Source organism: Mobula hypostoma, chromosome 24 (assembly GCF_963921235.1).
Source record: "Mobula hypostoma chromosome 24, sMobHyp1.1, whole genome shotgun sequence".
NCBI lineage: Eukaryota > Metazoa > Chordata > Chondrichthyes > Myliobatiformes > Myliobatidae > Mobula > Mobula hypostoma.
In genome coordinates, this window is record NC_086120.1 from 50,230,553 (window position 1) to 50,243,686 (window position 13,134).

The 13,134-nt window shown below is 45.5% G+C and overlaps 1 protein-coding gene across 3 annotated transcripts in view; it reads right to left on the reverse strand.

The window, feature by feature from the left end:
• Positions 1-13,134, reverse strand: part of LOC134337577 (tyrosine-protein kinase ZAP-70) — a 152,839-nt gene that overhangs the window by 66,988 nt on the left and 72,717 nt on the right. For all 3 annotated transcript variants that reach the window (XM_063032718.1, XM_063032719.1, XM_063032717.1), the window contains exon 2: positions 11,450-11,906. In XM_063032718.1, the coding sequence (XP_062888788.1) occupies positions 11,450-11,851 (402 nt within the window). In that variant the 5' untranslated portion in view covers positions 11,852-11,906. The remainder of the gene's footprint in view (positions 1-11,449; positions 11,907-13,134) is intronic.

The following is a 13,134-nucleotide window of genomic DNA, read 5'->3' on the forward strand; positions in this document are numbered from 1 at the left end:
TAGCTGAAGACTGAAAACAAGAAATCAGAAGTTATCTACATTGCAGAGAGTTCATTATTAAGCTCAAGGGCTTGGCACCCATCCCCATAAAAGTGCAATAGAAATGCCAACAGATGCTCCAAATGCCTTTCTCACCCATGTTCCATGGGCTTAAGAAGAAATATTATATGTATACAAAATTATGAAAGATATAGGAAGGGTGAATACAAGCAGGCTTTTTCCATTGAGATTGGGTGACACTACAACTGGAGACCATGAGTAAGTGCAAGCTGGCTTTTTCCACTGCAACTGGATGAGACTAGAACTAGAGGTCCTGGGTAAGAGTGAAAGGTGAAATGTTTAAGAGAAACATGAGGGGAACTTCTTCACTCAGAGGGTGGTGTGAGTGTAGAAAAGCTGCCAGCAGACGAGGTGGATGTGGGTTTGATTGCAACATTTAAGAGAAGTTTGGGTAGATACATGGATGGGAGGGAAATGGAGGGCTTTGGTGCAGGTGCAGGTTGTTGGCACTAGACTAAATAATAGTTTGACATGGACTAGATGGCCCAATGTCCTGTTTCTATGCTGTTGTGCTCTATGGCTCTAAGGTGCCACCTATCTTGATTTGGTGGTGCCTGCAGTCTGCATGATTCATGTTATTTCTCTGTACCTCTTATTGTATCATAGTCCGGTCCGTGAAGTCCATGTTCTGGTTCATGGTCCGGTCCATGGTTCCTTGTTCTGGGGTTTCTGGTTTTCCCCAGTTTCTGTTGTGGGCACATGGTTCTCGTTTTGGGGCTGCACTGTCCTGTTCCCCTCCCTGTCTTTTCCCCCCTCACCTGACTCTCTGCCTCGATACCTCGCCTGACTCTGCCTGCTCACCTAGCCTGTATACCCCGCCTGTATCGCTGAAGTCTTACCGCCGGAGCAAGACCAGAGCCTTTTCAGGTCAAGATAAGGAACTGTCTTTCGTTGTATGGAATTGTCTCTCTGTGTCCACGCCTTTGCTAGGTGGCTCCGGCCATTTGCCGCCACCTTGTGTTAGGATCCGTCTCTTCATGTTCAGTGTTCTGCGTATGAGTCCCAGCCCTACGTCCTGTTCCCTAGGAGGGGTGCCGGCTCTGTGTTCTGTGCTCCTGTCTCTTCTAGTCCAAGGCTCCGTGCTCCTGAAGGGCCTCGTCCAGTCCGTGCCTAGTCCAGTCCTATCCGAGTCCTGTCCATCTGCCTTTACCTGTCCTTGTGTCTCGCCCTACCCAGGAGTTCCACACCCAAGCCATGTCCAGTCCTGTAGCCTCGTCTTGTCCTCGCCTAGTTCTGGAGTCCCAGCCCAAGTCAAGTCCCAGGTTCTGGGTCCTTGCCCAGTCTCTGGCTCGGAGTCCATGCCCAAGCCTTGAAGTACCCTAGACCCAAGATCCAAGACCCCAGCCTGCAGGCCTCAAGACCAAGACCACAGCCTGCAGGCCTCAAGACCAAGACCCCAGCCTGTCTCCAAGCTCAAGCCTCAAGACCAAGACCCCAGCCTGCAGGCCTCAAGACCAAGACCCCAGCCTGCCTCCAAGCTCAAGACTAAGATCCCACCCTGTCTCCAAGCTCAAGACCAAGACCCCAGCCTGTCTCCAAGCTCAAGCCTCAAGACCAAGACCCCAGCCTGCAGGCCTCAAGACCAAGACCCCAGCCTGTCTCCAAGCTCAAGCCTCAAGACCAAGACCCCAGCCTGCAGGCCTCAAGACCAAGACCCCAGCCTGCCTCCAAGCTCAAGACTAAGATCCCACCCTGTCTCCAAGCTCAAGACCAAGACCCCAGCCTGTCTCCAAGCTCAAGACTAAGATCCCAGCCTGTCTCCAAGCTCAAGACCAAGACCCCAGCCTGTCTCCAAGCTCAAGACCAAGACCCCACCCTGTCTCCAAGCTCAAGCCTCAGACCAAGACCCCAAGCCTGTCTCCAAGCCTCAAATCTCAAGACCCCAAGCCTGTCTCCAAGCCTCCAGCCCTGCAGTCATGTCATATCCATGCCTGGTTCTGAGGCCTGAGCCCGAGGCAAGACCCAGGTTCTGGGTCCTTGTCCAGTCTCTGGCTCGGGGTCCAAGCCCTAGTCTGCGTTCTTGTCCCTGCTCTTTGTCTGTATCCTGTCACATCCCTACTCTAGTCAAGTCCTGTTCTTTGTACTTCAGTGTCTGTGTCTTGCATTTGGATCCGTTCCCAGCATCCCATTGTGACATATTGTTTCTAGCACACACAGAAAAGGTCTTGCTCTCCAGTGACTTTGAAGATAATAAAGATATTTGATTACCTAGGGTGTCTGAACAATTCAAGCCACAGAAACTGACACCAAAGGACATGAGCATAGAACAGTACAGACCTTTCAGCCCACAATGTTGTGCTCAGCTTTTAAACAACTCAAAGATCAACCTAACCCATCTAGTCCATGCCAAGTTATTCTTATTGACACAAACCTGGACCATATCCCTCCATATTCCTTCCATCCATGTAATTATCCCAACATCTTAAATGTTGAAATTAAGCCCATATCCACCACTTGTGCTGGCAGCTCGTTCCACACTCTCACCACCCTGAGTGAAGAAGTTTCCCCTCATGTTCCCTTTAAACATTTCACCTTTCACCCTTAGCCTGTGACCTCTAGTGCTAGTTTCAGCCAACCTCTGTGGAAAATCTTGCTTTCATTTATCTTAGTTATACACCTCATTATTTTGTAGACTTCTATCAGATCTCCCCTCAGTCCCTTACATTCCAGGGAGTATAGTCCGAACCTATTCAACATTTCATAAGACCATAAGACCACAAGACAAAGGAGCAGAAGTCGGCCATTCGGCCCATCGAGTCTACTCCGCCATTTTATTATGAGCTGATCCATTCTCCCATTTAGTCCCACTCCCCCGCCTTCTCACCATAACCTTTGATGCCCTGGCTACTCAGATAACTATCAATCTCTGCCTTAAATACACCCAATGACTTGACCTCCACTGCTGCCCGTGGCAACAAATTCCATAGATTCACCACCCTTTGACTAAAAAAATTTCTTCGCATTTCTGTTCTGAATGGGCGCCCTTCAATCCTTAAGTCATGCCCTCTCGTACTAGACTCCCCCATCATGGGAAACAACTTTGCCACATCCACTGTGTCCATGCCTTTCAACATTCGAAATGTTTCTATGAGGTCTTCCCTCATTCTTCTAAACTCCAAGGAATACAGTCCAAGAGCGGACAAATGTTCCTCATATGTCAACCCTCTCATTCCCGGAATCATTCTAGTGAATCTTCTCTGTACCCTCTCCAACGTCAGCACATCCTTTCTTAAATAAGGAGACCAAAACTGCCCACAGTACTCCAAGTGAGGTCTCACCAGTGCCTTATAGAGCCTCAACATCACATCCCTGCTCCTATACTCTATTCCTCTAGAAATGAATGCCAACATTGCATTCGCCTTGTTCACTATAACTCATGTCCTCAAGTCGTGGCAACATCATTGTATTCCGTTATTTGGTTTTCCTTGTACCACCTCAAAGCATCAGTGTAATGAATTGATTTGTATGGATGCTATGCAAGACAGACTGTTCACTGGACCTTGGTACATGTGAGAATAATAAACTAGTTTACCAATCTATATACCCAACCCCGGTGACAGGTTATCAATATCAAGAGGACTGCACCTCTTCCTACAGATGCTGCTTGGCCTGCTGCATTCACCAGCAACTTTGATATGTGTTGCTTGAATTTCCAGCATCTGCAGAATTCCTGTTGTTTGCGTATCAATATCAAGTATTGCTTTGATCCTTACTTTCTCTAAAAAATGTTGACTACCCTGCCGAGTATTTCCAGGGCTTTCTGTTTACTAACATAGCTGCAGAAGTCTGTCAGGAGTAGCTTCTCAGCCACTTTACCAGTGACCTTCTCATTTTAATTTGGTCACTGAGGACTCTGATATTCAGTTCCATTCAGTGACTGAAACTGCACCTATAGCATGAATGAATGTTGCTCACTGGGCACACAGCCAGCATGGATGAGTCAGGCTAAAAGGCCTGTTTCTTTGCTAATTGACTATCACTCTATGAACAATGCCCAGAAGTCCAATTACTTCATAACCTTGGCACCATATAAGCACCATAGGGCAACCATGCTAAACAAAGGGACTGGCCCCTTTTGATCTTTAACAGCAATCTATTTCTTAAGGAACAGACAAGTATAGAACATAGAACAAACAGTACAGGCCTTTTGGCCCACAATGTTGTGCCGACCCTTTAACCTACTCTGAGATGGATCTAACCCTTCCTTTCTCCACAGCCCTGCGTTTTTCTATCATCCACGCACCTATTCAAAAGTCTCTTAAATATCCCTAACATATTTATCTCTACCAGCACATGCGGCAGAGCGTTCCATGCATCCACCACTCTCTGTGTAAAATAAAAACTCTCTGATATCCCTCCCCACACCTTCCTCCAATCAGTTTAAATTTATGCTTCCTCATATTAGCCATTTCCAGTCTGTGAAAAGGTCTCTGGCTATCCACTCGATCTGTGCCTCTTTTCATATTGTACACCTGTATCAAGTCGCCTCTCATCTCCTCCACTCCAAAGAGAAAAGCTCTAGCTTGCTTAACCTCTCCTCATAAGAGACGCTCTCTAATCCAAGCAGCATCATGGTAAATCTTCTCTGCGCCACCCCTAAAATTTCCACATCTTTCTTAAATTGAGACGACCAGAACCAGATGTTAAGTCATTGCCAGGATGATCCTCCAGGGGGAGTCTCAACGTAACTTCAGCTCCAAGTTCCAGACCAGGGGCAGAACACAACAATCAGCAAAATACGGCTGGCCTCAGGTTAAGTTTGAAACCTTTGACACGGACGACAGAAAATAAACAGAAAAATCACTTTCATTAAGCAAAAATCATTATTTTCAAAAAATCCATAAAGATCTGTTAGTTAAAATGATCAAACTGAATTGAAGAGCAACATACAAACAATGCTGGAGGAACTCAGCAGGTCAGGCAGCATCTTTGGAAATGAATAAATAGTCAATGTTTTTGGCTGAGACCCTTTATTGGGAATGGAAAGGAAGGGGGGAGATGCCAGAATAAGAAGGTGGGGAGGAGGGGAAGGAGGACAAGGTGATAGGTGAAGCCAGATGGATGGAGGTGGGGGAGATGAAGTGAGAAGCTGGGAGGCAATAAGTGGAAAAGGGCTGGAGAAGAAGGGATCGATAGGAGGGGATCAGAGAGGACAATCTTAGACTGGATAATCAGCCCTCTATTTTTGTCACAGGATCAAGGGTTGGACTTGACATCATAATTTCACATCTAGGAAATGGTAAGGTCTCACCAAATAAAGTAGCAATAACTGAACAATCCCCCGCATCATATTTCCCACTTTAGGCTTTGCAAAGCTAGAATGATTCAATCAGACAGCTTTGCTAGGGTCTGTAACAACCTGTAGAAATCCCATCTACATGGGGAGTATTTCATGACTCTGGGCATTTACTCACTGAATTTAGACAAATGAGGGGGTATCTCAGTGAAACCTATCCCATATTGAAAGGCCCATGTTATGTTTTGTACCTTCAAAACATTAAACCAATTCAAAGGAAGATACAGTAGTCCGGGAATGCGGATCTAACTTCATGTTTCCTTTAAGCGAGGGGCACACTTATCATGTGGTAGCATGATGATATATTGCAATTCACATATTTATACATGATGTACAATATATATATAAACTTATAATCAATAATTTAAACAAAGAATACTTAATCAACAATATATTTACAAGATTACTCAAATATCACTGAAATATTAAACACACGACAGCCTAGGCAGAGTGGACGTGAAAAGGATGTTTCCTATAAGGGAGGAGTCTAGGACCAGAGGGCACAACCTCAAAATAGAAGGAACAAAAATGAGGAGGAACTTCTTTAGCCAGAGGGTGGTAACTTGGTGGAATTCATTGTCACAAACAGGTGTGGTGACAAATTCATTGGGTATATTTAAGTGGGAGTTCGATAGGTTCCGGATTAGTAAAGATGTCAAAGGTTAAGGGGAGAAAGAAGAAAATGGAGTTGAGAGGGATAATAAATCAGCCATGACGGAATGGCAGAACAGACTTGATGGATCGAATTGCCTAATTCTGCTCCTATGTCTTAATGTCTCATGAAAAGTCATAAATTTCAGGACAATTTCTGCAAAATAGATGATGTGAGAATTGTAAAACAACAGGAATTCTGCAGATGTTAGAAATTCAAGCAACACACATCAAAGTTGCTGGTGAACGCAGCAGGCCAGGCAGCATCTCTAGGAAGAGGTACAGTCAACGTTTCGGGCCGAGACCCTTCGTCAGGACTAACTGAAAGAAGAGATAGTGAGCGATTTGAAAGTGGGAGTGGGAGGGGGAGATCCAAAATGATAGGAGAAGACAGGAGGGGGAGGGATGGAGCCAAGAGCTGGACAGGTGATTGGCAAAGGGGATATGAGAGGATCATGGGACAGAAAGCCTGGGGAGAAAGACAAGGGGGGTGGGGAACCCAGAGGATGGGCAAGGGGACAGAGGGACAGAGGGAGAAAAAGGAGAGTGAGAGAAAGAATGTGTGTATAAAAATAAATAACGGATGGGCTACGAGAGGGAGGTGGGGCATTAGCGGAAGTTAGAGAAGTCGATGTTCATGCCATCAGGTTGGAGGCTACCCAGACGGAATATAAGGTGTTGTTCCTCCAGTCTGAGTGTGGCTTCATCTTTACAGTAGAGGAGGCCGTGGATAGACATGTCAGAATGGGAATGGGATGTGGAATTAAAATGTGTGGCCACTGGGAGATCTTGCTTTCTCTGGCGGACAGAGCGTAGATGTTCAGCAAAGTGGTCTCCCAGTCTGCGTCGGGTCTCGTCAATATATAGAAGGCCACATCGGGAGCACCGGACACAGTATATCACCCCAGCCGACTCACAGGTGAAGTGTCGCCTCACCTGGAAGGACTGTCTGGGGCCCTGAATGGTGGTAAGGGAGGAAGTGTAAGGGCATGTGTAGCACTTGTTTTGCTTACAAGGATAAGTGCCAGGAGGGAGATCAGTGGGGAGGGATGGGGGGGATGAATGGACAAGGGAGTCGCGTAGGGAGCGATCCCTGCGGAAAGCGGTGGGGGGGGAGGGAAAGGTGCTTAGTAGTGGGATCCCGTTGGAGGTGGCGGAAGTTACGGAGAATAATATGTTGGATCCGGAGGCTGGTGGGGTGGTAGGTGAGGACCAGGGGAATCCTATTCCTAGTGGGGTGGCGGGAGGATGGAGTGAGAGCAGATGTGCGTGAAATGGGGGAGATGCGTTTGAGAGCAGAGTTGATGGTGGAGGAAGGGAAGCCCCTTTCTTTAAAAAAGGAGGACATCTCCCTCGTCCTGAAATGAAAAGCCTCATCCTGAGAGCAGATGCCGCAGAGACGGAGGAATTGCAAGAACGGGATGGCATTTTTGCAAGAGACAGGGTGAGAAGAGGAATAGTCCAGATAGCTGTGAGAGTCAGTAGGCTTATAGTAGACATCGGTGGATAAGCTGTCTCCAGAGATAGAGACAGAAAGATCTAGAAAGGGGAGGGACGTGTCAGAAATGGACCAGGTAACCTTGAGGGCAGGGTGAAAGTTGGAGGCAAAGTTTTAAAGTTAACGAGCTCAGCATGCATGAAGGAAGCAGCGCCAATGCAGTCGTCGATGTAGCGAAGGAAAAGTGGGGGACAGATACCAGAATAGGTATGGAACATAGATTGTTCCACAAAGCCAACAAAAAGGCAGGCATAGCTAGGACCCATACAGGTGCCCATAGCTACGCCTTTAGTTTGGAGGAAGTGGGAGGAGCCAAAGGAGAAATTATTGAGAGTAAGGACTAATTCCGCTAGATGGAGCAGAGTGGTGGTAGAGGGGAACTGATTAGGTCTGGAGAATTGTACCTTTCTTCCAATGTACGTATTGTATCTCATTCTTTATTGTTGATCAAACTGGAAGCAGATTAGGTTAGATTGGTTTATTTCATATACACCAGTATACAATGAAATTCCTAGATTGTGTGAAGATCACAGAATAAAGAGAACACATGGTAATGATAAATACTGCGACAAGCGCAAGGCAGCAGAATGTAGCAAAGGCTGCAGTGCAATCTAAGAAAGAATCACGAAAGGGACAACATTGTAATAACAGAGAGGGGGAGAGTTAGGAGTCTGGGAACATCACAACACCACCGGGAAGGGAATGCGAAAGAGTTGATTGGTTCGGGAGTCTGCTAGCAGTGCAGAAGAAGTGTTGCGTTGGGCAGATAGATAAGAGATTCTCTGTCTCCATAAGTTCCTTTGTTTAATAAAGCAATTTATTAATTCATCAAACGAGTTCCTCCTCCCCATTACTGATCACCTCTCATGTTGACAGATTAGTTTCAAGTTTTTATGAACAATAATTCTTGTTTCCTATTTGAAACACAATGGACTAGCTCAGCAGTTCCCAAATTGGGGTTTGCAGACCCCTTAATCAATGGTATTAATCCATGGCACAAAAAATGAGATCTTGTTTTAATCCTTTGTTCACCCCTCAAAGTGCTATTCAACATTAAATTAAATTTATGGGATATTTGTTGACAGTTCCAGTCCTCCGAAAGCCCAGTCAGCCACCGGGCAAAGCTTCATCACTCACATTCCTGTCCTCCTTCTTATCCACAACTCTCTCATAATACCAGCATGGCAACAAATTATAAATTGTATTTTTATTGAACTCAAAGTTCGAAGCTCTAATTTATTTGATCAATATGCTATAATTTATTATCATAGTACATACATAATTACTACCTTGAGTCATTTTCTTGCAGGTATTTACAGGAGGGTAAGGAAAAGCAATAGAGTTCACAAAGAAAGCTATATACAGTACATAAAGACTGATAAACAACCAATGTGCAAAAGGAAATAAATTATGCAAATAAAAAATAGTCCTGAGAACGTGAATTGTACAGGCTTTGAAAGTAAGTCTATAGGTTTTGGAATCAGTTCAGAGTTGAGGTGACTGAAGTTATCCACATTGGTTCAGGATCCTGATGTTTGAGGGGTAATAACTGTTCCTGAATCTGATGGTGTGGGACAAAGAGTGCATGGCCTGGATGGTGGGGGGTGGGCATTGATGATGGATGCTGCTTTCTTGTGGCAGCGCTCCATGTATATGTGCTCAACAATGGGGAGGGGTTTCACTATGATGGACTGGGCTGTATCCATCACTTTCTGTAGCCTTCTCTGTTCCTGGACATGTGATGCAATGAGATACTCTCCACTTGGCATCTATAGAAGTTTGTCAAAGTTTTTGGTGACGTGCTGAATCTACCCTGCAAAAGGGACTCTGAATCTCTCTTTCCAGTGCTGTATCCACAGATCACACTGCTCAGCACTCTTCACCACCTTGTCCACAGTCACCAGCATCACATCTGGAAGACGTGCTGTATCTCACTGCTCTGAGGCATCCTGGAATGATGTGACATGGCCCTGGGCAGCTCCATGGCTGTGACTAGCTCAGAGGCTGAGAGACACAGCCAGAGGAGCATGGAGATGTTTAATGCTATATTCTGGGCCGGAGGAGTGACCATGCACTGCCTGGATGCTTAAGCTTTCCACCCCAGCCCCAACACCAGCACTGATCACAATTGTCAGCTGACATCCTTCCCCACCCCCCACCCTGCAACTATTTCCCCTCCCCTCTGTGTCCCCAACTTCTGTGCTTCTATGACTGCTATTGAGTGCCCAAACACACCCACTCTCACCATAAGACCATAAGACATAGGAGCAAAATTAGGCTATTCAGCCCATGAAGTCTGCTCTGTCATTTGATCACAGCTAATTTATTTTCCTTCTCAACCCCATTTTCCTGCATTCTCCCCATAATCTTTGTCAAGCTGACTACTCAAGAGCTGATCAACCTCCATTTTAAATATACTCAATGACTTCCAAAATATACTCCAATGAATTCCACGGATTCAATGCCCTCTGGTTCCTATTCTTCTATTCCTCCTCATTCTTCTATTCTGAGGCTGTGTTGTCTGATTCTAGACTCTCCCACTACTGGAAATATCCTCTCTACATTCATTCTAACAAGGGCTTTCAATATTCAGTTCCGATCTCCAGATTGGTCATTCCCAGTACATTACCACTAAGCTATTCCTCACAATGAGCCTTTTACACAGTTAATGTCAGCTCATAAGATTTGAACCATTTATTTAAACCTTTAAAACGTCAAACTACTGTGATTACTTTACTCATTGCTTCTTAGACCAGTACCATTAATATTTACTACAACCATCAAATAGCCATTGGGAATAATTTTCTATTTGTGCACCTAACTTTAGAATCATAGGAATATACAGCACAGGATCGAGCCCTCATGACCCAACTGATCCATATTGACCTTTGACCTAGGAGTACCTCTGCACTACTCCCATTTGCCCACTTTAGGTCCCTCTATGCCTTTCCTGTCCAAATGCTTTTTTGATGTAGTAATTGTATCTGCCTCCACATCCTCCCTTAATTTTATTTTATTTATTTATTTTATTTCAAAACGCAGTGCAGAACAGGCCGAACCGTCCAACAACCCGCCTATTTAACCCTGGACTAAATACAGGACAATTTACAATGACCAATTAACCTATTAACTGGTACGTCTTTGGACTATGGGAGGAATCCAGAGCACCCAGAGAAAACCCACACAGTCACGGGAAGAACATACAAACTCTTTACAGATGACATTGGAACTGAACTTCAAGCTGTAATAGCACCGTGCTAACTGCTACTCTGTCATGGTGCCCCACTTATTTACTATCAGTCAGTCAGTCAGTGGGTGCCGTCCCGAATCCGGGGTTGGTGGCTATGCACCTCCATCTTATTCGATCATGCAACAACACTGAGTACAGCCTCTCCTCCAGTCTGTTCTCGCTGCCCACCTTGGCACCGCCCGCCGCTGAACTCGAGCCCAAGGCCGTGTCGGCCTCCAGCTGCGGCCGCTTCTTTGAGCTCGGCCCTTCCTTAGGCGGAGGCCTTGGGCAGGTCCAGGCACACGGTGCAGCACCCAAGTTCAACATGTCTCTTCTAACTAGGTGCATAGGATACGATTCGTAGATACGCGGTGAGGCTTTAATCTCTTCCACGGAAGATGGCCGTTGGCTCACAAGGAGCTCATCCGCCCTTTGTCAGGTCTTGTTTTTTTCAGTCCTGCTGGGTGTCCTCACACCCTCCTCACCAGACTAAGTCCACTGGGGGAGCCGGCCCAAGTCGCCGACCACTCGACCGCAGCCCCCGGCCGAGCGCCGTATTTACTATACATTTGACTTAATTACTTATGACATTCCTAGCTACTAGTCTTTGTTTAACTAGAATTACATTTTAAAATTGAAATGATTTAAGTTAAAAAGTACTGAGTTGACTTGTTTCTATAATGAGCTGACTCCTCAATATTAATTCAGCACTTACTTCCAGGTTCCATGTCTGGCGCGCATACTCGCGTAACATATTTTCTCTGATGCTGTCGAATACGCCAGGCTTGGGATCAACACCAGGGGGTCGAAGGCAAGGCTTACGGAGTACAGAGCACAGTCCGTCGGCGTCCTTTGAGTAATATTCACACAGCTCTTCAGGACCGCAGTGAGACTTGCCACCAGCAATGGCATAAGTCCCATTCAATTGCCGTTCAATTGTGTAATGATAGGCCTTTTGATCAAAGACGACTGATAAAACGTAACCACCAAGGCTGCGCAGGCACACGCGTAACAGAAAGAGCCCATCAGTCATCCCTCCCAGCCGCAGGAACTCATCAGCCTCTGTCCTGGAAATGCTGCCATAGAAAAATGGCAGGTGGAAAGCAGCATCACGCATGGTCACTACTGGCGGTCTTGCTCTGGATCAGTACTTGCTTCTTGCCTTCTTGTACCTAAACAAAAAGTTCATGGATAATTAGTTTGACAAAGGAAAATTCTGACAATTGGATTTCTTTAGTAAAAAAAAACTGTGAAAATGATATTGACAACTAAAAAACCAAATTGTTCTGTGTACAAGTACAGTGGGGCAAAGATACGATGAGAAACTTGCTTGCAGCAACATCACAGGCAATGCACAGAATATAAACTAATCACAAACAATTTGGTAAGTGGCCATTGCTTAATCAATATCAAAATCACCAAATCCCTGATCTTTCCCGTGTTCCTCCTTTATTTAATCATCAGAGAACACCTGCAGAACACAGTGACTCTGCCCAAGCTATGACTATAAATCCTTCAATAAATGGTCCAAAGTCAGGAGCAGAAAGCCCATTGTCTGTCAGAACATCTGATGCCAGTAACCACAACCTCAACTGATGACAGAGAAACTGGAAAGAGTAACTTAAAAATTGTCAGAATTTCATGCCTTTCCCTCTGTCCTGTTAATGACCCCGAACCCCACTGCAACCCACAGATATTACCGCCGCACTTAATCCTGAATGTTAACTTACTGGAATGGAAACTGGGAATAAAATGTAGGAATCAAATGTTACCTTTCAGCAGCTAAGTGACAAAAATCTGAGACTTTGGGTGCTATGGCCACTAGTTGTTAAGGCTGAACTTTTATTTGCCAGGATCCTTCCAGGCAACAATCAGAGCTATTTTGACCATATGATATAGAAGGAGCATTAGGCTATTCAGCCCATCGAGTCTGCTCTGCCACTCCATCATAGCTGATTTATTACCCCCCCTCAACCCTATTCTCCTGGCTTCTCCCTGTAACCTTTGACACCCTGACTAATGAGGAACCTATCAATCTCCACTTTAAGTACACCCTATGACTTGGCCTCCACAGCCGTCTGTGACAATGAATTCCACAGATTCACCACCCCCTGGCTAAAGAAATTCTTCCTCGTCTCTGTTCTAAAGGGACTTCCCTCTATTCTGAGGCTGTGCTCTCTGGTCTGAGACTTCCCCACTACCCATATCTACTTAACCTAGGCCCTTCAATATTTGATAGGTTTCAATAAGATCCCCCTCATTCTTCTAAACCCCAGCAAGTACAGCTGCAGAGTCCTCAAATGTTCCATGAACATTAACCCTTTCATTTCCAGGATCATTCTCATGAACCTCCTCTGGACCTTCATATCCTTTCTTAGATAAGGGCCCATAAACTGTTCA